Raw genomic sequence first — 23951 nt, forward strand, 5'->3', positions numbered from 1 at the left:
TCCCGAGTGATGCTGGTCCATGCGCCACACTCTGGCCAGGCTCCAAAAATAACAAGTAGTAAGCGGGGTGTTGGCATTAAATGCCGAAGGAACTCAGAGGAGGGAGGCAAGGAGGCCACCACAGAGGAGGCAGCATTTTGGCTAGTGGCTGGGATTTGTTTTTATATATAAGTAGGCTTCACGTCCAGAGTGAAGCCCAGTACAGGGCTTGAACTCACAACCCTGAGATCAAGACCTGAGCCGAGATCAAGAATATGATGCTTAACTGACTGAGCCACCCAGGTGCCCCTGGGATTTTCTTCTGAATCAGGAGTCAGAACAATAGACTAGTGTGGCACCTTCACTTTCAAGGTAAAGTTAGTATTAAGGCATAACATACATAGGGCAAAGGATACAAATCCCAAGTGTACATACAGCTTGATCAGTTTTTTTTTGTGATGTAATTCACACTGTAAAACTCACCCTTTTCAAGTGTACAATTGGTTAGTTTATAGCATATTCACAGAGTTGGACAACCACTGCCACTATCTAATTCCAGGACATTTTCATCACTTCTCCAAAGAAGTCCCATGTCCACTTCCCCTCCCTCAGCCCCTGGCAATCACCAATCTATTTTCTAGTTCTGTAGATTTAACTACTCTGGACTTTTCACGTAAATGAAATCATACAAAGTGTAGTCTTTTGTGGCTGTCTTCTTTCACTTGGCACAATGTCTTCAAGGCTCATCAATGTTGTAGCGTGTGTCAGTATTTTATCCCTTTTTACGGCTGCATAATGTTGCGTTGTATAGAGAGACCACGTTTTTGTTTATCCATTCGTTACCAGCTGATGGACATTTGCGTTGTTTCCATCTTTTAGCCATTATGAATAATGCTGCTCTTCGCGCACACGTTTTTGTCTGGGCATGTTTTCAGTTCTTTGGGGGTATACACTTGGGAGTAGAATTAATGGCATACAGTAAATCCATGTTAAGTTTTGAAGAACTGACAAACTATTTTCCAAAGCAACTGCACCATCTTTCATTTGCAGCTTGATGAGTACTTTTTTTTTTTACGCATAGCACACGCATAGCACAGCACCCAGATCAGTAAGCATAATACTACCAGCACTGGAGGACCCTCCCCTGCGCCTCTTCCCTGTCATCCCCCCATCCTGAAGGTAAACTGCTACTTTGACTTCTGTCCCCACTGATGGCTGGGACTCTGAGGGGTAGAACTGGGGTACCTTCGCTCTGGTGGGAGCGGCATCAGCAAAGGCACAATGAACGAGGCGGGGCAATCCCGGCTTTACATTCCGCGGGGGCAGGTGCCCAGACGGTCCTGTTATCCTACCAAGGCCTGGTGAGCAAACTGGCTTTCTCCCTCCTCACCCCACTTCGTGCACAAGCAGAGGAGGCCCTTTCAGAAAAACAACAAGCAGGTGGGCTTCTCAATCGGAACCCTCTGGCAGGCCTCGGAGGCAGCTGGGGTGGGGAAGCAATGTGCCCAAGGTTCACCATAAAGGACAACTTCAGCGTGAAGTGCCACGGTCCAGCTGTGCAATGGCCTTGTCGCAGCCTTCGTCCCGGGCCCCTTTAGTCCTGCTTACCTCCCACCTGCAGGCTCTCTCGGCAAGCGGCAGCCCTGGGCCTGAGCTCCCCGCGCAGCTGAAACAGGACTTGCTCTCCCGCCAGCAGGAAGCTGTGCGTGAGCGGTGGGCAATGGGCAGCCCCGTGTTCCGCGGCGCAGGATGCTGGAGAGCCCGGGCGAGGGGCGCCTCCCGCTGATGGCCCTGGGGATAGCCGAGCCTGCAGCTGCCGTGGCAAGGCCCCGAGGTCCTTTCTCGCCTCCGTGGTTCTCCCGCGTCCAGCCCTGTGGCTCATCTTTCCCCCTGAGCTGACCTTCTCCCTCTGGCCTCGTCCCAACACACAGAATCACACATGTGAAGTCACTGTCACACACACTCAAAGTGCTCAGAGATATTTATCCCTGATCTGCGAATCCTTGACTTGCCAATGACCTTTCCCTACCAGCCCCTCCCCCCCAGAGGCCCCTCCTGCCAGATCCTCTCAGATGTTGTGTGGGATACCCCCCCCCCCCTCCAGGCCTGGCTCCCAAAATAAAAGCCCCGACACAAAGAGCCTGGAATTGTCATGACCCTCCAGACCACTGTCTGGGAATTTATCAGTGAAAGATGAATTGGGGTGCTCTTTACAAGATGCGCCCGTCCCTGGGACGAGTGTGTCACACGGGGTGTGTTAACGTAATGGATTGCTGTCCTCCCGACACCCAGCTGAGAAGGGCAGGTGTAGGCGAGGAAGGGTGGACGGGAGTGGAGAATAGAAACTCTGCAGCCCGGCAGCCACAGTGGGCAGGCTGGGCTGGGCTGTAGGAAGGAGTTCTGGGCGTGCCCCACGCAGCCGTGAGGCTCTGGGGAGATGAGGGTCTACACCTGAGTCAGGGTCTAGAAAGGAAAACGAGAGGGTGCTGAAGACAAACTTTTTAAGGTTTGATATTTGATATACACCAGGCAGGGAGTGAAACCCAACTTCCCTTCCTCTTCCCCAGTGTCCTCTTGTTCCTTCCTACTCTTCTCTCCTTCTTCTATTCCCACACTTTCTCTTCTCTTCCACATTGTCCTTCCTCTATTCCTTTTCTCTACCCCAGAACGGAAAATAGTCTAATTCTATTCTCTCTACACTAAAGACTTCAAAGGTTTTGAGGGCTAGCCTCGGAATCTATTGTTACAGCACCACTTTATGGGAAAATGCAGCGGTCTAGCCCTGTGCCTGGATCATAGTAGGTGCTCAACAAATGCTGGGTAAGCAGGTGAAGGAATGAGTGAAAGTCACTTCTTGTGTGTTCCAAACACTGGATTTGGGGGAGGAGGCCTTTTGAAACTGATTCCTTTACGTGGGTTACCACTGGCTTTCCTGTGGGCACAAATCACAAGTATCCGTCGTCTTGCGATCCCACAAAATTACAAAGATGAAGCCAGGGTGGGACCCAGGGTCTAGATACCCTCTCTCCCCACCCATCCGGTGTGATTTCTTTTTCTGCGACTTTGCAGACTTTCCTTCGGGGAAAGTCAGCGGGCAGGGACTGATGGGGCTCTAGCGCCCTCTGCTGGTACGTTTTCAAGCGTTGGCTTTTGCAGGTGGGTTTACATACACGTGTTTTTAACTGCTTGGGCAAGGCTAGGAGTGAGATTTCTGGTTTAATTTCAGGCCTCCTTTTCAGTGAATATCAAGTCTGAACGTGGCTCCTAGTGACAAAAAAATGAGCGCCAGGGTGGGCTCCCAGGCATTAATAATTTAATTGAAAGTAGCTTTTGTTTTATTTTAACAACCTGCCTGGACTAAGAGTCAAGTCTGAATAGCTTCTAGTCTTGGCTCAGCCCTACATCTCTGATGTCGGTAGGTTCTGTCACGTGTGTTCGAGAGACACGGGTCTGGTTTTTCCAAAGTGAACTGGGAGGTTTCCTCCAAGAAAGAGAAGAAACACTGTGCCCAACGGGCCTGGCTCCTGAGCAGAGGCGATACTGAGCGTTCACTAATCCACATGAAACTCTGTCTCTCCCCCAGAGGCCCACGGGGTGACTGTAGAGAGAAGCCAAAGGCTTTGCTATCTGCACCAGACCCTTTTCGGTATCTCTCGAGGACTGCGACAGTGGATACTGAAGAGCTCCTGGGTTGGGGCGTAGTGGGCAGGAAAAACAGCCCACAGGAATACAAAACCCAAGGCCAAACTCACCCAGACCGTAGGCACCCCCTTGGTCAGACTGAGGCCCCCTATTTTCCATACACCTGATAGCATAGATTGGAACACCGCTTCTCAGACTTCAGTGGCATGGAGCTACCTGGGAGGCTGGCAGACCCTGATTCGGTAGGTCTGGGATACAATCTGAGACTCTGGATTTCTAACAAGATGTTGCGGATGCCGCTGGGCTGGGGGAACCACCTAGTGAGAAGCAAGAGTGTAGAGGAAATAGGGTCTGACATCAGAATGCTCCGATTCCAATTCCAACTCTCCCACTTATGCCACGACCTGGGGCAGATTATTTTCACTGCCTCCTCTCTCCCAGCCTGTTTCGTCCAGCATAAGATAGGGAGAATGGCAGTTTGAATGACTTCATGGAATAGAATGACTTCATAGGGTTGTTGTAAGAACAAAGTGAAACCATGTGGGCAAAGCTCTTGGCACAGAGCCTGAAGTGCCCGGGATACGATAAACAACTTGGTTTGCACATGTCCTTTTAGCAAGTGTTTATTGACCCCATCTTCTATGTCCGGGACTGCTGTAGGCCCTGGGAGAGAGCAGCGACAGAAACAAAATCTCTGTTCTCGAGGAGCGCACATTGTAGTAGAAGAAGAAAAACCACAAACAAGTAGAATACATACTATGTAAGTTGGTGCTAAGTATACTGGAGAGAAAAATAAAGCAGAGTATGGACCATAAGGAATGCTGCGGTTGGGGACATTGCTGTTTGTATGGAATAAGAGGGAACGTGTCACTGAGAAGGTACTTTTAAGGTGAGGGAGCCAGGCATGTGGATAGCTGAGGAAATGGGAGGGAACGTTTGTAAGTGCAAAGGCCCTGGGGCATGTCTTCACTGGTCACTCCTAGGAAATAGAAGGGTCTAAGGTGCCTTCCATCAGAAGAAATTTTAGGAGGTCTCTATTGACCTTGCTTCCATCCTAAAGAGTCTTCTTTTTTATTATACAAATTATGCAAGTTCCTTGTAGAAACAGAGATTACAGGTAAGCACAAAGAATGACAGAAAAGTTTGTCATAATCCTTCTATGCAGAGAAAACCACTGCTCTTATTCTTGTGTACATCCTTCTAAGTCTTTTCATTCATGCATGCCTCTACGCACATGTGTGGACGGACATACCTCACACACACATTCTTACCAGCAATGGGATTATACTCTAATACCATTTCATAATTTGCTGTTTTTCAATTAACATTATATCATTAACATCTCTTGATGGCATTAATATATTTCAACAATATACTTTTGTTCTTTTTTTAAGTTTATTTTTTGGGGGAGAGAGAGCATAAGTCAGGGAGGGGCAGAGAGAGAGGAAGAGAGAGAATTCCAAGCAAGCTCTGCACAGTCAGCACAGAGCCTGATGCAGGGCTCAAACTCATGAAACGGGAGATCACCACCTGAGCCAAAGTCGGATCCTTAACCGACTAAGCCACCCAGGTGCCCCAACTATATTATTATTATTTTTTTAATGTTTTATTTTTGAGAGAGAGAGAGAAAGAGAGAAAGAGACAGAGTGCGAGCAGGGCAGGGGCAGAGAGAGGAGACAGCAGGCTCCAGGCTCTGAGCTGCCAGCACAGAGCCCAATGCGGGGCTCAAACCCACAAAGTGTGAGATCATGACCTGAACCGAAATCGGGCACTCAACCGACTGAGCCATGCAGGTGCCCCATGTTATTCTTAATCTCAGTAGAGCATTCCACTTTATGAGTGCGCTGTAATTTATTTAACCAGTTGGTATCCATTTATATTGTTTCTGATTTTTAAGTACATATTATAACTGACTCCCTAGGGCGCCTGGGTGGCTCAGTGGGTGTAGCGTATGACTCTTGGTTTTGGCTCAGGTCACAATCCCAGGGGCACGGGATTGAGCCCCCACGTTGGGCTTCTCACTGAGCATGGAGCCTGCTTAAGATTCTCTCTCTTTCTCTCTCTCTGTCCCTCTGCTCATCAACTCTGCTCATGTTCTCTCCGAGAATAAAATAAATGTTAAAAAAAATAAATAGAATAAGTGACTCCATGATACCCTTGTAGTTAAAAGTTAAATCTTGGCACCCTTCCCTATTTTTTTCCTCTTGTCTTTTAAGGCTTCTGATATGTGTCACCAGATTGCCCCTCAGAAATATCATGGCATGTCGACTCTCACTGGAGTTGCTCATCTCCCCATAGACTCATCACTCATAAAAAACACAACAGAACAGAGCCCTTCTTGGCCACCCCTTTGGGAAGCTGATATCCATATTCAAGTGGCACGTGGGCAGAACTGCCATTAAACATCCTTCCATCGCCTGCTGAGGGCGCGCTTCTCCACCTTCTGGGTTTCCTACTGTTGGAATCAGGGTCTGGCATTCGCTCGTTCTTTCATCTCAATTCTGAAGATTGAACGTGCTTTGTTGTGTTTGTTTTAACATGGAGAGAAGTATCAAAGAGTCACCTTGATCACACACATAGGAGGACAGATCACCTCTGAAATACTGGGGGGGGGGGGGGGTGCAGGGAGGCTCTAGGGGCCCCTGGGGCCAGTCGGGGTGGCCCGCTTAGGAAAGTGGGTGGGTAGCCAACCGGCACGGAAATGGGCATAACCAGACCTGGTGAGTCCGAGAGAGATTGCTCTGAGCTCCCAACTGTGGCGGTAGCAGTCAGCGCCGAGCTGGGCCCCACGGCAGGGATGGGAACAGACGACACGGCCTGGCCTCCTCCTGGGCCCGGCCCCGCCCACCTAATTGCCACCCCATGTCTCAGCCACGGGCCTCTCTGGTGACTGCTGGAGTCGGGGCCTGGGGCCGCGCACCTGTTACCTGTGGGAGTCACACGCTGAGGTTACAGGCCTGACAGGCTGTGTCACAAGGCCCTGCCTGTTCTTTCCTCTGGAAGAGCCCGTCCCAACCCCTTACCGTTCTTATATTTCCCTATTGTTTGGTCTCCTAATATACACATCCTTCCTCCTCTCAAAACACGGTAAGTCATTTGTTTATTTTTTAAATAAACGTAGATCCACATTCATCGTGACCGGAGTCAGTCAAGGTGGCAGGAAACTGGGACTGGGAATTGAAGGCCTTTGAACCTAGGAAAGGCCATTCTGCCGTCACTATTGTCATTGTCCCTGCAGTTTTTACTGAAAAATTAACTCCTCCTGGGTGGCTCAGTTAAGCATCTGACTCTTGATTTCGGCTCCGGTTATGATCTCACAGTTTGTGAGTTCGAGCCCCGCATCTGGCTCAGTGCTGACAGCAAGGAGCCTGTTTGGGATTCTCTCTCTCCCTCTCCCTCTCTCTCAAAATAAATAAAAAAAATTTTTTTTTAAGTTTACTTATTTTTGAGAGAGAGAGACAGAGCACAAGCAGGGGAGGGGCAGAGAGAGAGGGAGACACAGAATCCGAAGCAGGCTCCAGGCTCTGAGCCGTCAGCCCAGAGCCCGACGCGGGGCTCGAACCCACAAACCATGAGATCATGACCTGAGCCAAAGTCGGATGCTTAACCGACTGAACCACCCAGGCGCCCCTCTCAAAATAAATTAAAAAAAAAAAAAACAAAAAACTTAAAAAAATTAACTCCTCTACCTATATTCTGATGTAACCCTCACAATGCCCCTGTTAGAGGGGCGTCCCAGATGAGACCGTGAGTCTCAGAGAGGGGAAGTGACGGACCTGCAGCCACACCGCTGATGCTATCCAGATCTCGTTGACCCCAAGAGCTCTGATCCTTCTTCCTCACCCCGTCACCCTTGCGAGTGCAACGGGCCCCAGGGAGCCACAGAGCAAAGGGAGCAGAGAGCACTGGACCCGGAGTCAGAAAACTGGGGTGTGGCCCTGGCTTTGCTACAAACTGGCTGTGTGGCTGAGGGCACCTCGCTGCACCTCTCTGGGCCTCAGAGTTCCCACAGTAAGTTGAAGAGATTGGCGCAGATGATCTCTGAGACTGCTAACCGCGGGGGGGCTAGTTCTGTGGTAACGGGAGACCACTCTGCTGTCACAGCAAAGGGCACCGCGGTCCAAGAGCCCCGGGGGCTATCGCGAAGCTAAGGCGGTGGCTCTGGCAGCCCCTCTCTGGGACCGCATGGCTCTCCCCTTCTCTCAGCTTCTCTGTTGCTTCGCTTTCTGCAAACTGCTTGTCTTTTTCTACAGACCGGCTTTTTCTGCTTCTTGGGCCAACATGCCAGATGCCTCTCCAGCCCCCAGTTAGAAGTCCTCAGTTCTGGGGGCCACTGGAGTCTCCCCTAATTCCCAGATTCGCAGAGAAAGGACTCTGGTTGGGCAAGTGGAGCTGGAGATCTACCTTGGTCTGATCAACTGGGACCTATTGCACAAAGAAGAGGTTGGGGACATGCCCCCAAGTTGGGGACAGGAACAGCGTCTTTGGGAGAAGAGATGAAGTATAATGACGCTTCAGGTGAGGTGACATTGAGACCTCCAGAGAAAGCACAAGCTCACCAGCAAAGCTGGTCCATGTGTGGAGTCAGCAGGAATGACGGCTTGGGCTCCCAGAAGGTCCATTCCCAAGGGCAGATGTGACAGCTGTTTGACAGCCGGGCAAACGTGTCCCCTCAGCACACACTGTTGTCCTTCTGCTGCCTCTGCATTGGGTGACATGGAAATGCGGCAGAGGGGAGCTTGGAAGAGTCAGGGGACAGGGACTGCAGGGCCACCGTCACCAGTCCCCGGGACTTGATCGGCACTGCAGATCATTTGCACAGAGAAGACTCAGCACTTCCGTTACTCCTGGAAGCCCTGTTTCCCTGACGACCTTGCTTTAGTTCTTAAAACTGGCATCTGCTTAGGTTTGAAAACACATTGAGGGGAATTTGGCTGCAAAAGTCAAGTCTCAAGAGGGAACCTTCCCTGTCTCATGAGCCAAACTGAACACAGGGCACAGTCACATAAGTATAGTTCCTGACATGACCCGGGATGGAAATCTGGAGGGTCCAAAGAGTTCTCTCGGCACCTGCCCAGAGCCTGCTCAGTCTTGGGGGGATCCATGCGGGAGAAGCCCCCCACTGGGGTCATAGGGCCAAGGCTGCAAGTCCTGGAGGGGGTTAAGAAGCCAGCTCAGCCTATGCAGCAAAAGTTGAGGTGACAAACATTTCCTAAGAACCTGACAAGTGCAGGGCTCTGACCTCCATGCTGGGGATGAAGACAAATGAAGACCACATAAGCGCTGGCTCCAGAAACCGACAAACTGTAGGGAGAGGAGACATGCAGGCTGGAACCAGTAAGCAGGTGGGAAAGGTCTCTGAGTGGCTGAGCAGCCTGGTCACTGGGTCCTTGAGGAGCTGAGTGGGGCAGAGGGCAGTCCAGAAGGGACGGTGGGGGCTCATGGAGGTGGGAGAATGAGGTGAGCAAAGGCAGGGGGTGTGAGAGTGGGATGTGGAGGGCCCATGTGGGATCTAGAGTATAGGCTTACAGATGGGAAGCGGGGAGAAAAGTTCAGACACTTAAGATCAGATCAGAAATGCAAGGTCAAGGGGCGCCTGGGTGGTTCAGTCGGTTGAGCATCTGACTTCAGCTCAGTTCACGATCTCATGTTTCATGGGTTTGAGCCCTGTGTCGGGCTCTGTTCTGACAGCTCAGGCCTGGAGGCTGCTTCGGATTCTGTGTGCTCTCTGTCTCAAAAATAAATAGTAAACATTAATTTTTTTTTTTTTAACAAAATGCAAGGTCTAGAACAACAAGTTGAGGAGTCTGGATATTATCCCATGAGTAGTGGGCACTGAAGATTTTTGAGCAAGGGACAATGTTGGAGTAGAAAGCAGTGGCTAAGGACCAAATATCTGGAAATGGTATGCGCACAACGCATTCCAGGTTGGAAGAAACTAGTGGGTCAGAAGCTACTGTAAGTGGTTTAGAATCCAGATGCTAAGAGTCTGGGTTAGAATATGTATGGGAATTGGAGGATTCTAGAATGGACATTGGAAATGTTAGAAAGATTGCTTTTGGGAATTGGTAGCTCATTTGCTATGGGAGGGAGAGAGAGAGAGACAAAGTGTTAAGACTTGAATGACTAAGTGGCACCAATGTCAGAAACAGGGAACGCTAGCCACACATCCACACACCTGTCACCTGGCCGGAGTGGTGGGTAACAAATGAATGCTGGAGTCCCTGCCCCAAAGAAGCCCACACTCTTCTCTCAACCTTAGCTCTCAGAGAAGGTCCTGAGAGCCATCAAAGATATATCATGGAGGGAGTGATGAAGAGCAGGGTAAAGAGGAAAGAATCCATTGCCCGCCTGTCATAGGGTCTTTGCCCATGTTCTCAGAAATCCTAAAACCGCCAAAAGAGCTTTGGGAAAATAAGCCACAGACATGACTTCTCAGGCAGGGGTTCTGAGCTCTACGGCATGTGAGATTTCCCCCTGGGAAGTCGAGACAGGGTGCCAGGCAGACAGGCAGATGGAAGGGTTGAAGACAACCCTGGTGGGAGAAAAGGTCCATCCCTTGTCGAGAGATCCTCCTGTGCCCCAGCTGCCAGGACACTGACCAAGGACAAGGACCCCTGTCAGGAAGTTAGGCAGAGAAGGGATTTGGGTGCAGAAGTGAGGATTCTGATTTTGGCTATACTGAGTTTGACACAATGGCCAGGGCTTAGATAGACAGGTAGATCTGAGCTTTGGTGAGAGGTCAGGGCTCAAGTTCAAGCCTTGAGGTTTTCTTCAGTCTAATAAAGCAAATATTTTTTGTTGTCGTTGGGGGAAAAAAGAGGGCGTAAAGTGACCTGCAGGGCACCAGGGATCAGAGAAGGGGTTTACAGACAGGGCAAATGCACAGAGGGCAATGGGGAAAATTGCTTTTACTTAGCCTGTTTAGAGAATCATCTGGGCCACCACTAGGAGAATGGGTAAATAAATTATGGTGTATTCACAAAATGAAAACTGCAGAGCAATTACAAAATAATGAACAATTGCTACTCACACGACGGTATGCATAAGTTACACAGACATAATTTTGAGCAAAAGAAATAAGAAAATACCTATAGGATTCCATCTATAAATCAAGTTCAAAAACAGGCAAAATAACCTGTGCGGATAAAGATCAGAATAGTGGTAACCTGGGAGCAGGCTAGGTATGGATGGGAAAAAGGTGCTGGAGATGTTCTAGAATAATGTCAGTGATGTATACAGATATAAAAATTCATCGAATTGTACATAACCATATGCTTTATGCCTCAATTTTTGAAGTCATTAAAAAATGAACAGGAGGTGGGCGCCTGGGTGGCTCAGTCGGTTAAGCATCTGACTTTGGCTCAGGTCATGATCTCGTGGTTTGTGGGTTTGAGCCCCGCATCGGGCTCTGTACTGACAGCTCAGAGCCTGGAGCCTGTTTCGGATTCTGTGTCTCCTCCTCTCTCTCTGCACCCCCCCCCCCCCCGGCTCATGCTCTGTCTCTCAATAATAAATAAACGTTAAAAAACAATTTAAAAAAATGAACAGGAGGTATGCACGTGTGTGATCATTGCTAACAAATCATCTCAAAACCTAGCAACTTAAACCAACAAGCATTTATTACGTCACAGTTTCCGCGGGTCAGGAATTTGGAACTGGGTGGTTCTGGCTCAGGGTCTTTTCATAAGGTTGCAGTCCAGATGTTGGTGGGGGCCGCTGCCACCTGAAGGCTCTAGGGCTGCAGCTGACCTGCCCTGTAGCTATTGGCAGCAGGTCTCAGTGCCTTGCCCTGTGGCCCATTCCAGAGGACCACTTGGACGTCATTACTACATGGCTGCGAGCTTCACCCAGGCTGGGTATCCAAGAGACAGCAAGATGAAGCCACCGGGTCTTTTATGATTGAGTCTTGGAAGTAACACGCCATCACTTCCGCCATATTCTGTTCATTGGGAGTGAGTCACTATGTCCAGCCCTCACTTGAGGGGAGAGGAATTAGGCTCCTCTTGAAAGAGTATCAGAGGATTCGTGGGCCTATTACGACAGCACAGAACTACACAATGCAGTGTTCCCAAGCGTTTGAAGGTTTGGAGGTCAAGGGACAGGGTCTGGGGAGTCCCTTGTGTTGGCAGAATAGCAGCCCCCAAAGATGTGCATGTTCTAATCCCTAGAACCCACGAATACGTTATGTTACACAGCAAAGGGGAAGTAAGGTTGTTCATTAGCTGACTTTAACTTATTACTTTAAGGTAATTATTATCCTTATGATTATGATTAGGCGGGCCCAGCGTAATCACAAGGGGCCTGAAAAGTGGAAGAGAAGGCAGAAGACGAATCAGGGTCAGAGTGATATGGAATGAGAGAGACACAGCTGGCCATTGCTGGCTTTGAACATGAAAGGGGCCATGTGCCAAAGGATGCAGGCAGCCCGTAGGAGCCGGAAAAGACAAGCATATTCTCCCCTGGAGCCTCCAGAAGGAATGCAGGTGTGCCAACACCTTGAGGTTAGCCCCGGGAGACCCATTTTGGACCCATCTTGTGTTGTCTCAAGCCATTAACCGTGTGGTAATCTGTTACCACAGCAGGAAATGGACACACTCTACATACACCCTTCTCCTTTTTCCCATTTCTAACTCATTTCTGCTTTCATCACACGCTATAGTTATTGTCCTTGTTGTCATATGGTCTATATTTTTTAATATACATGTTTACTATGTTTAATATACTATGTTTACTTACTAGCTATAAGCTCCTTGAGGGCAAGTCCTAGACTTTGTTTTGGTTTTTGTTTGTTTGTTAAATATAAGTCAGAAGCCCAACATCACTTATTACTACGTAGCCATTAACAACTTGGTCAATTATTCACTAGACTGGCTAAAAGTCTAAGCAGCCAGTTTAGCAAAGAGATGAAACAAGAAAGCTGGTGTGAGGGGCCCTCCGGTGGCTCAGCTGGTTAACCATCTGAACCTGGCTCAGGTCACGATCTTGTGGTTCGTGGGTTTGGGCTCCACATCAGGCTCAGTGCTGACAGCTCAGAGCCTGGAGCCTACTTCGGATTCTGTCTCCCTGTCTTTCTGCCCATCCCCCTGCCTCCTCCAGCTCATGCTCTCTCTCTCTTTCAAAAAGAAACAAACATTTAAAAAAAGAAGAAGAAAGCAAGCTGGTGTTAAATAAAATATGGAATCCTATTAATTCCTCCTCATTAAACTAAACCCCAAAAATCACACTCATGACAGGAGAGTTTACTGAGATACTACTTTCTCTGTATCTTTCTTTACTCTCATTTCAAGCTAGTGGCCAAGGGAGGGGATTTGGGGCAGGACAAAGAGGGGAGCAGGTGAAGGTCACTGGCTCATCTCCACCTTTGTGAAGACCTAAGGACTCTGAAGGGATAGGTCTCCTTTTGGGTTGGGGGACAGGAGACCTTCAGGAGGGTAGGAGGGTGGATCCCCAGAGCCCACAAAGGGGACCAAGTTCCTATGAGCCATGGGGCCCTGGGCTCTGCTCCATGACAAAACCTCAGAGGGAAGCAGAGCAGGCTAGACCCTGGGCTTGGGGTCCCCCACTCACCCAAGACTCTTGGGTCCCACACACACACCACACACACAGTGCAGGAGCTAAGAACACAGGGGGCACTGGTATGTAGGACCCCACGGAATGGCAGCTCTTAACCTTTGTGGCCTCCCCCCTCTCTTTTGACCTGAGACCTTTGCAGAACTAGGCAGAGGGAGGGAGGTGGGGGGGGGGGTGACCCTGCGAATGACCAAGATAGAATTTCCCACTAATCCAACAGGAAGCAGGAAGAGGGCTTGGCATCTGAAATATAGGGATTTAGAAACAAAAAAGTGACATTCTTGCACAATGAAGTCTGGGGCTGATATTCCAAATGACGATACGTGCTTTGGCTTTAAAGTGAGGGTTTTAATCTCCGGGTGGGAGGAGGCCTGGGGCGGGGTGGCGTGTCAGAGGGCCCCACGCCTTCATCGTGCAGCTCAAGGAGTGGAGAGGAAGGGCCGGGGCTGCCGGTGGGCTCTGTGGTGGCTCTAGGTTGGAAGCACACCTTCCCCCGCATAGGGCTTGAAGCACAGAGAAATCAGAAAGCAGCTCCAGATGCCAAGGATGAAAAGGGTACCCAGGAATGGCATGGAAGTTTTCTGCTAGAGGACGAGAAAGGCAGGACCCTGAGGCAGGGTCAGCGAGCTGCCGGTGAGGCACCCCTCCCCGCAGGAGTCTCTGGGCTGCAGCCTCCAGGCTGGGGGACCCGGGTCCTCCGGCCTCACGCCATGTCCTCTATGACCGAGTGGATGAGGTCGGGGGGACTGGAGGCAAATGCAGCCTGAGCACACTGCCTCTGGGATGATGGGGCACCCGACTGGGACAAGGACTTCTCGAATGGGTCTACCTACCCCTGACTGTAGTTGTTCTTTTGGGCACACAACAAACATCTTTCCTGTAGAGGCAAAAAGAAACGGCACAAGAAAGATCATTTTCCCCTGGTCCAAGATGGCCGCCTGCTAGGCATCTCATGGGGTCTTGCTATAGGAAAGGGCAGAGCAAGATGTTGGTGCTTGGCAGTGGGCACCTCCAGGGTTGAGGCTCACTTGGTCACGGCTTAGGACTCTCCCCAGGCTTAGAGGGCAAGCCCCCGGAGGGGGCTCTGGGCTAGGGAGGCATCTGGGGCCAGCAGAGGGGTGGAACCCATCCCTTTAGAGCAGGAGGTAAGGGAGTGAGAGGGCCTAGGATGGTCAGGGCAGGGCAGGAGCCTGGAGGGGCACACCAGCGTGGGTGGGGGGGGGGGGGTCAGGCTTCACTTACGCAGCAGGTCCTGCCTTGATGAAGGGAATCCAGTGGGTCCTTTTTTGGTTTCTGAAGTGCCATCATCTTCTCGTGGAGAGTGAGTGGCATGCCATCAGCTCCGTCCACTTTCTTGAGCCGGAGCTGTGGGTCTGTGTCCGTCTTTGCCGTCAGCCTGAACTCCTGCTGCTCCTTTGGACCTCTTCTAAGGGGACTGGGGGAGGGAGTTAGGGAGGGGCAGAGCTGGGGGGACGATTTCCAACACGACAGGGAGATAACCACAGTGTGGGCGGCCACGGAGGGCCCTGACATCCAAGCCATTGGGGGAAGAGAAACCAAGACAGGTCCTTGAAGAGTCTGAGGGTCCTCTGAGCCCGAGGACGCTTAGCAGAGTGAAGGGAGGAGATGCCTCAGGGACGAAGAGAGACGGGTGCAGGTCACACTTACTTGCTGCTCTTGTGCATATTTATTAAAACATCCATCTTCTCATCCATATCCTTCTGCATTTCCTTCAGGAGAAAAGTCAAAGCTTAGCCTTATCATCTTGAAGGGCGTCTGAAATCCTTTCTTCTTGCCTCTAGCTGCCAACCACTCAGAGATCACCTCAGCGTCTTCCTTTCTCGGGAATCCTCACCGGCCTTGGGTGACCCGTGCCACCTCTCCCTTTCCCCGCCCCCATTCCAGGATGAGGCCAAAGCACAGGCAGGGTCATTAGGGGCTTATCCAAAGTTTCCAGATGAGTCAGAGGACAGGAAGGCTTTCACCTGATCCCACACCTGGATGAGACCCTTATGCCCTGGCTCTGGCTCAAGGTCTATGAAGTGATGGAGGCAAGAAGACGAATCTTGTGACCTTCCCCCGCAAAGGCACTTTTGGCTCCAATGTTTTGACCCCTGCTATGCACCCAGATTCTGCGCATGCGCGTTTGCTTCATCTTTTACCCAATTTCTGGTCAGCATAAAATAAAACTGACATTAGTTCAACTGACCCCTCACATTTATTATTTACTAAGAACTGAAAGAATAGTAAAATCTTCTTGGCGAGTTACGATCTGTAAAGTTTGATCCGGAGACATTGGAATAGAAATAGTGGTCATCAAAGTATGTCTAAGATGGCAGATATCATCGTCAACGGTATCTGTTATGGACAAACACAAGGTTGGCTTGAACATTATAAAATACCCATGAAAAATAAATTGCTTCAAGGAAAAGAATTCTAACAAAAAATGAAAGATTTGGCAACAGTTTACTGAAGTGTGGTAGAAAACTGATCAAGGAATTATACTGTATGGGTGGAGAGGATTTCAAAAAATAGCTTCTTGAAAAGCATTTTTTTTATGTTTATTTTTGAGAGAGAGAACGCGTGAGCAGTATGGGCAGAGAGAGGGGAATGGAAAGTCTGAAGGGGGCTCTGCACTGACACCACAGAGCCCGATGCCGGACCTGAACTCACAAGCCATGAGATCATGAGGTAGGACGCTTAACCAACCTAGCCACCAAGGCGCCACCACCCCCCACTTCTTGAAAAGTATTTTTAAGTGGTGGTATACATTTTGGATAAGACATCCGTATTCATAAATAGAGTGAAAATATCCTTGATGTGAAAAATGCCCCCTGGTTTCGAAAAATCAGAGTCAAAACGTCCCTTATGCTTAGAAGTGCCACTGTTACTTCAAACTCATGTCCTGAAGTGATCTCCTCATTTTCTCTTCTAAATCTGTTTGCCAACTGTCCTTGTCACCGTCACCACTTTCTTCTAACTGTCCAGATTGCCTGTTGGGGTCATGGACACTTGCTTCTCCTTCATTCTCTATGTTGAGTCGATCATCAAAAATGTTATTTTTCCTTTGGTGCATCTTTCAGATTTACCATTTCCCTTCTATTCCTACACCTAGTCCGGCATTCCTCATCTTGAGGGGGAACGTGGCTTCCTGCCTGATATTCTAGCTCCAGACAACCCCCAACCCTGCTCTCCCGGCTCCCCCCACCCCCGAGCCCACCTTGCAAACAGCTGCCTGCTCAGCCTTTCTGAAGTGCTGCTTCTAGCATGTTCTTTGACTAAGAATCTCCAGAGGCCTCTTACTGCTTACACAACCAAGTCCCAATCTGTCCGCCTGTCTTTCAAAAGCCTTCATTATCTACCGCCTCTGTGCCCATTCCATTTTATTTCTCACAGTTTTCCCGGATGATCCCACTTTTATGACTGATCTCCCCACTGACCATGATACACTTCACGTTCATCCTGCTTCCATGCTGTGTGCAAGCTGTTCCCGTGCCCAAAATAGCCTCCTTTGTGCCTTTCCATACCCAGTCCTGCCCACTAACAAAACACTTACTGTGTTTGCATTTTAATATAGAGATAATACATGCCCTTGGTAGAAAATTTGGACAATATAGAGGAATATAAAAGTAAATTAATCTCATCACCTCGCCATAACTGTTATTAACCCCTTTGGTGTATTTCTTTCCAGTCTTTTTTCTAAATATTTACTTTGCTATTTTCCCCCACTTAACTGAGATCAGCCTATATAGATTGCTTGTATCTTGCTTTTCATTATAAGCATACTTCTCATTATAAGCATTCTTTTTTTTTTAAATAAGCTTTTTATATCAAAATAACTTGGGACTTACTGAGAGTTGCAAAGATAGTACAAAGAGTTCCCATATGCCTTTCATTTCATTAAGTTTCCCCTTAATGTTAACATCTAACCCAATCATGGCATTGCTCTTAATTAAAAAAAAATTTTAAGTTTATTTATTTTTGAGAGAGAGATGGAGTGAATGAAGGAGGGGCAGAGAGAGAGAATCCCAAGAGGGCTCCATAGTGTCAGCGTGCAGCCTGATATGGGGTTTCAACTCACGACCCATGAGATCATGACCTGAGCCAGAACCAAGAGTCAGATGTTTAACTGACTGAGACACCCAGGTGCCCCAATTTTTTAAAAGTAAGCTCCATGCCCAGTGTGGGCCTTGAACTCATAACCTCTCGATCAAGAGTCACATGTCTACCAACTGAGCCAGCCAGGTGTGCCTATAAACATTTTCTCCAGCAGTTCCTAGTTTTCATTCTGTGGATATACCATAATTTATTTGGCTATTCTTCTACTGTTGAAAATTGTGGTTTCCAAATTTTTGCTATTATATATAATGATCCTGCGATGAATATCTTTTTACAGATACTCATGCTAGTATTTCTGATTATTTTTATAGGCTAAATTCTGGGAAATGGAATTAATAGGTCAAGTGGTTTGATATTTTTTGGTTTCTATTTTCTAATTCCTTTCCAGTTTTGCACAAACCTATACTCTGATCAGCAGCATAAGAGCATTCCTGCCCTGTTCTATAACTGTCATAAATTAAAAGTTCATCTATTTGAATGTGACAATGACTTAAGTATTGTTCCCATTTGGCGTTTCATTGATTATTCATGAGGTAAACCTTTTAAATATATTTACTGCATTTTAGTTGTATTTTCTTTTGTGGATTGTTTCTTCATACCCTTTGCCCATTTTCCTATTTGGTTCTTACTGATTTGTGTGAGATTTGTAAGTTATAGATTAAAAAAACTTTTATCAATGTTTATCATATTTGTGGAAAATTATTTCCTTCAAACTGCTTCTTAATTCTGTATATGGCGCTTTGCTGTTACCATTTTTAAATTTTTTATATTGTTAAATATATCAATATTTCCTTAGTGATTTCTTCCATTGTACTTCTTTTTAGACCATACAGTTAAATATTCATATATATTTTTATTGGTTTTTATTATTTAAATTCACTCTATGCACCATTTCAGTTTTTACAGTGTTAACGAAGTTTTTCTTCATATAATCACAGTTCTTAATATAAATATATAATCCTTTCCTTCTAACATTTAAAAAATCATCCTTATTGTCTTTGAAATTGTATAGAGCTGTGCTGCCCAACCTTCGGCATACAACGGAATAAACCTGGTGATCTTTAAAAACTACTCATGCCTGGACCTCATCATCTCAAGAGGTTTTGATTTCATTGCTATGGGGTGCAGCTGGGTATAAGGTCAAAGCCACAGTACAGGTGACTGCAATGTACAGCCAAGGTTAGTAACTACGGCTACTTAAGATCTGGTTCTTTTTTTTTCTTTTAATGTTTATTTATTTTGGGGACAGGGAGAGACAGAGCATGAATGGGGGAGGGGCAGAGAGAGAGGGAGACACAGAATCGGAAGCAGGCCCCAGGCTCCGAGCCATCAGCCCAGAGCCTGACGCGGGGCTCGAACTCACGGACCGCGAGATCGTGACCTGAGCTGAAGTCGGACGCTTAGCCGACTGAGCCACCCAGGCGCCCCAAGATCTGGTTCTTATCCAGGGGAAAGCTCAGAATCACTTTGAGAGTTTGAAGCAACTGTGGCCCAGCCTGGAGATTTTTATTCAGTTCATCTGGACCAGGCCTGGGTATACAGATGTTTAAAATCCTGGCAAGTGATTCTTAGCGTGTCCCTGGCACAGAGGTGGTGACAAGGTTATCTACCCTGGTTTTGTTCATGCGGCTGGTTATCTAGACAAGATTATTGTGGCTTTATGTGAACTTTATATATCTGGTAGGGGTAGTACCCCTTTATAACTCTTAAAAATGTAAAGCTATCTGCTTTTGCCTATTTATGCTTCTACATCAGTGGTTCTCAAATTTTCACTTAGGAAATGTGAGAAAAATTCAAGGGTCCAAGCCCCCTCCAAAAAGGATCTGGGCTCTATTTTCTTTATTGTGCTCCAGGCAATTCCAAAACACATCAAGGTTTGAGAACCACTAGTCTTTTTTTTTTTTTTTTTTTGAAATTTATTGTCAAATTGGTTTCCATACAACACCCAGTCCTAATCCCAAAAGGTGCCCTCCTCAATACCCATCTCCCACTCCCCATCAACCCTCGGTTTGAGAACCACTGTTCTAAACGTTTTCTTTAATGTTTATTTATTTTTGAGAGAGAGAGAGAGAGACAGAGTGCAAGCAAGGGAGGAGCAGAGACAGAGGGAGACACAGAATCCAAAACAGGCTCCAGGCTCTGAGCTATCAGCACAGAGCCCGACGCGGGGCTTGAACCCTTGAACCCACAAACCATGAGATTGTGACCTGAACTGAAGTCAGACGCTTAACGGACTGAACCACCCAGGCACCCTGAGAACCACTATTCTAGAGTCTAGGTGGTCCTCTTAGTAATTGCTGAGCTCAAAACTAATCTTATTGGGCTTTTGGTTAGATATGCATTTAGCTTCCCATGTAGCCTTCAAAGCTCAATTTCAAAGAGTCACTTTCTCTGTAAGTAATTAGCTACCCCGGCCCACATTCGTGACTCATTTCTCCAGACTCCTGATTAACTGACAGCCAATTGTCATGTGGCTCAGCACTTACCTGTTATTTAATTCTCTCTTGCCATAGAGTTTGGGTCTTCTGCTAGATTGTAAGTGACTTCAGGACAGGGTCTGGCATCGCCTTCCATAATTCCCAGTGCCATAATGGCCCATGAAAGGCACTCAGCAAATGCTTACCTTCATAATCTCCACGAATTCCTGGAGTTTATCAAAATCCTTGTCCATTATGCCCTTTATCTGTTGAAGAAGAAAAGCATGGCAAGTATTACTGAAGGCAGAGTCCCTCTGGGGCATTTTAAACAAAGGGCAGCAGATGCTTCTTGGATAAAACTCAAGGAACAGACTTGTAGTGGCCAATTAAAGCCACTTTCTTCCCAAGGAGTCTATGAAGGGACTAGGGTGCATGTACCATTAAGTGACCACCACCAGGGGCCTTGGGGTGGCTTAGATCTGGGTACGGCAACACTTCAACGTAGAGCTCAGACCATAGCTTCAATTACACCTTCTTTCTTCAGCATTCCCTCCCTTCCTACAAATGCCACCGGTGGTTCCAGCAAAGAAGCAAGAAGAGAGTTCCTGCTCTGCTTGTCCCCAGAAGAGGAGGGAGGAGAATGGAATTGGTCCCTGACTTCTCCCACATCCTGGTCAGCTCCTCTCACTCTGTCACGAGGGCTATATCTCCCTAACCCTCAATGTGATGCCTTAGAGAGTTCTTGTCATTCAAAACCTGGGCTTAAGCATCAGACAGACAAGACATCAATACCCTCAGCTGCTTGGCACTGAAACACTGGAGGAGATGGGGCTGAGTTGGGCTGATGCGTTTTCCACGCAATTCCTGATTGCCCTCGCTATTCAAGGTTGGCCACTGCATTTTCCTGGAAGCTCCCCTTTTCCTCCATATCCTGGAGAGTTTCATCCTGTTACCTGTTTGATCTCATCCATTTTTTCCTTGAGCTCTTCCTTCACCTCCCTGAGTTCAGTCTGAGGAAATAAAACAGGGAAGAGAAGGAGTAAGGAAAGGTCTAGGAAGGGAAACTGTCAAAAGGAAGTAAGGAAAGACCGTGGGGCATTGCTAATAAGGAGGAACAGAGAAATACCTCCCATTAGGGAGGAAAGAAAGGGTGCTGTTAAGGGGGAGTGGGCCGTACAGACATCACGTGCCTCCCGCTATGATGCCCTGAAGGGGACACCTTCACTTCTGTGATGTGACCCCCCAAAATGCACAGCCGCATCTAGTCACCAGGAAGGACCAGGCCACCCACATGAAGGGTCAGTCTACAAGATAAATGACCTATAATCCTCATAAATGACAATGTCCCAGAAACCAAAGGTGGAAGTGGAATTCCAGACGAAAGGAAACTAAAGAGGCAGGGAACCCAGCTGCCATGTGTGGTCCTGGACTGGATCCCACACAAAAAGAGTTGTTTTTTTCTTTTGTCGTGAAAGACATTAGTGGAATAATTGATACAATTAGAATAAGGACTGAATCAATGTTCATGTCCTGGTTTTGATATTTTGCTCATTGTACTGTGTAAGAGATTGTTCTTGTTTTTAGGCAATATGCACTGAAATTTCAGAGAAATGTGCTCTCAGGTGATTCAGGAAACATACCTTATATGTATGCGTGTGTGTGAATACATGCGGAGAGAGAGAGGAAGGGAGGGAGGGAGGGAGAGAGAATCGTAAAATGCCAACATTTGGGAGATCTGAGTGAAGGGTATAGTAGAATTCATTGTACAATTTTGTGGTCCCGGAGCCTAGTCACAGATGCCAGCAGCGAACCCACCATGGAAGAGGCCGGCGGCCTGGGCTGCCCCACCTACCCTTAGCTCCTGTGTCCCTCCTGGTTTGGTAAACAGCCCTTCTTGTTTAATTCCCTTGTAGTCATACGTCTGTTGGTTGAAAACAGAAACACAGAATGGTGGACGTCACAGGTGTGGGTGGATGAGGCAGGAGAGACTCCCCCCCCCCCCCCCCGCCGAGTTTCTGTTCCTCCTTTCAGGCTAGGACAGGGTGAGAGCTGGCGACCCCGCCTCCACCGTCTCCCCTCTGAGCTCCTCACGCCACCGCCCTCCGGCCCCGCTGAACGGCCAAGGCCCTTCCTGCCTCAGGGACTTGGAATGTGCTCCTTCCTTCGCCCACACTGCTCTTCCTCAGGCTTCCGGTTGGCCCTTGGCCCTCATCTTGTGCTTCAGCTCCCAGCCCAGCCTGGGGCCTTTCCCGACCACCTGGTGGGCAGCAGCTACCCAGGCAGCCCACCCTATTTCAATTCTCTGCGTTGCAGGTAACACTGCCGAATTTTCCTTGTTTCTGTATCAGATTATTCCAAGCGTGAACTTTTGCGAGCAGAGTTTGTCTCTCTCTCAGTGTACCCCCCAGCACCTGGGACAGGTCTTGGCCGCCAGGAACAGCGAACGACCCCTGACTCCAAGTCACCTCCCCACGGGTCTCAGGCCTGGCTGTCGGCATGGCCTCAAAAGAGCTTCTTACTTTGGTCGGCTCGGGCTTCAGTTCCAGGCACATTGCCTTGTAGTTCTTGCTCTGTAGAGACAGGAGTTTGGCAGTCCTCCCGTCAGGCACCAGGATTGGAGGGATAACACCAGCCCTCTCAAGAGCCCCCCTACCCAATCCTGCCCGTCCACCTGCACCTGAGCTCGGGCCCACGTACGCCCCCTCCCGCCAGCACCCGATTCAAGACAACCCAAACTTTGTCGGGTTATCTTTCTTTTCTGAACACGCACCTGCCCAGTCAGCAGGTAGCCCTCCCCCCCCCGCTGGGGGGCCTGAGCAGGGAGAGCACTTGAAGATAACTTTATGGAAGCCGTGGATTAGTTCAGGCTTTGGAGACAGATTGACTTGCAATCTGATCTCGGCCTGCTTCCCTCCTAGCTGTGTCACCCGGGCAAATTATCTATTCCCCCTGAACCTCCCTTCCTCGTCTGCAAATTGGGGGCACTCATCGCATTATCTAATAAGGTGCTTGTGTGCCTTAGATGTGCCCGTGGATGCAGGCCTGGTACCGGCCCGGCCCGGAGGCGTGGCTCCGGGGGTGGTTGGAGGTGGTGAGGGTTATTACGTCGCTCCTCATCCCAAAGGAAGTCAGCAGAGGCCTCCTTCCTTCCCACCCTGAGGCCAGGGATGAATCCCGTCCTCCTTCCGGGCTCAGAGGCCCCTTCACTCTCAGAACAGAGAAAGAGCAGAGCATTCACCAGAATTCTCTGTATCCCCCCACCCACACCCTATACCTCCATTCAGTGAGGACTCAAAGAGGCCCCACATTGTCCAGCAGTGTTTGTCCTTTACCAGGTTTGATTTCTTCAGTTCTGCCCTCTTGGCCGACATGATGGCGGAGGCCAGAGTGTTAACTTCCCAACCTCCCCACCACGGGCCCCTGTGACCAGGCCACCGTCCTGTGCAGATTACAGGCCAAGGTGAGGGAGGATGACTGCCTCTCTGTGTGCAGAACTGCTGAGGTCACAATGCCCCGGTCCCACATCCTGGCCTGGAGTATCACTACAGCTTTGAGCCTCGGGTGCCTCAGCCACTGAGCTGAGGGACAGGTCGGGTTCCAAAGCCATGAGGTTTCCCTCCTGCAAGGGGGAAGGGGGCCACCTGCAAAATCACCCTCTGGGAGGACCTGGCCTGTTATGGCCTTAGCGGAAGGCACGCCTCACCAGGAGCAAGGATTCTGTCTCCTCCCCGAGCAGGACTTACCGGCCGGGAGGTGTCGGCCCCCAACATCTAGCTCTCCTCCGAGACGGTGCACAAGGTCTGTCGTACTTTCCCCACGTGGACAGACCCTTCCTTGGGTCTGAAGCTGCCTTGGGTTGAGATGCCTTGAAGTCCCTCTTGTTCAAGGTGCATGTACTGTACCAACCTGGGGTCCTCTATGCTGGGGGGCTGAGGGGGTGCTGATCTTTGAAGGATGGCTTCTGACACCCTGGCCTGACCACACGGATGGCCCAGTCCCCTCTCTGCCCTGCACCAGTCTCTTCTGTCATCCTGGAAGACGGTTGGAGCAAGAAGCAAAATGTGGACAGTGCTGAGAAGACTCCTGGGGTGGGGAGGATACGGAGGCCATTCTGAAGGGGCTTATAATTTGTGTCTAAAGAGTGAGAGGATCGTGGACTCCTGTGGGACCTAAAATCATTCAGAATCCAGCTGGCAAGCCTAATTTAGCTTTCCTTGGAAT

General features: G+C 48.9%; 1 protein-coding gene and 1 long non-coding RNA gene across 4 annotated transcripts; both read right to left on the bottom strand.

Annotated features, from left to right (window-relative positions):
- Positions 1–6698: 6698 nt before the first annotated feature.
- Positions 6699–9284, bottom strand: LOC123586473. The gene is made up of 2 exons (XR_006706814.1): positions 8181–9284; positions 6699–6814 (listed from the first exon to the last, which is right to left on the bottom strand). It is a non-coding gene; the product is annotated as an uncharacterized LOC123586473 (long non-coding RNA).
- Positions 9285–13521: 4237 nt separating this feature from the next.
- On the bottom strand, positions 13522–23227 carry TEX35 (testis expressed 35). 3 transcript variants are annotated; one of them, XM_045452775.1, is made up of 9 exons: positions 23063–23227; positions 22250–22300; positions 21583–21651; positions 20684–20740; positions 19937–19996; positions 14863–14924; positions 14437–14629; positions 14028–14071; positions 13522–13778 (listed from the first exon to the last, which is right to left on the bottom strand). In XM_045452775.1, the coding sequence occupies exons 1-9, from the start codon at positions 23099–23101 to the stop codon at positions 13715–13717; spliced, it is 639 nt and encodes a 212-aa protein (XP_045308731.1). In that variant the 5' UTR covers positions 23102–23227; the 3' UTR covers positions 13522–13714. The 3 variants fall into 3 exon arrangements, with proteins under 3 accessions (XP_045308731.1, XP_045308730.1, XP_045308728.1); XM_045452774.1 differs by having other exon boundaries at positions 13522–13775; positions 22142–22300; XM_045452772.1 differs by having other exon boundaries at positions 22142–22300.
- Positions 23228–23951: the final 724 nt, after the last annotated feature.

This window comes from Leopardus geoffroyi, chromosome C3 (assembly GCF_018350155.1).
Source record: "Leopardus geoffroyi isolate Oge1 chromosome C3, O.geoffroyi_Oge1_pat1.0, whole genome shotgun sequence".
Lineage (NCBI taxonomy): Eukaryota > Metazoa > Chordata > Mammalia > Carnivora > Felidae > Leopardus > Leopardus geoffroyi.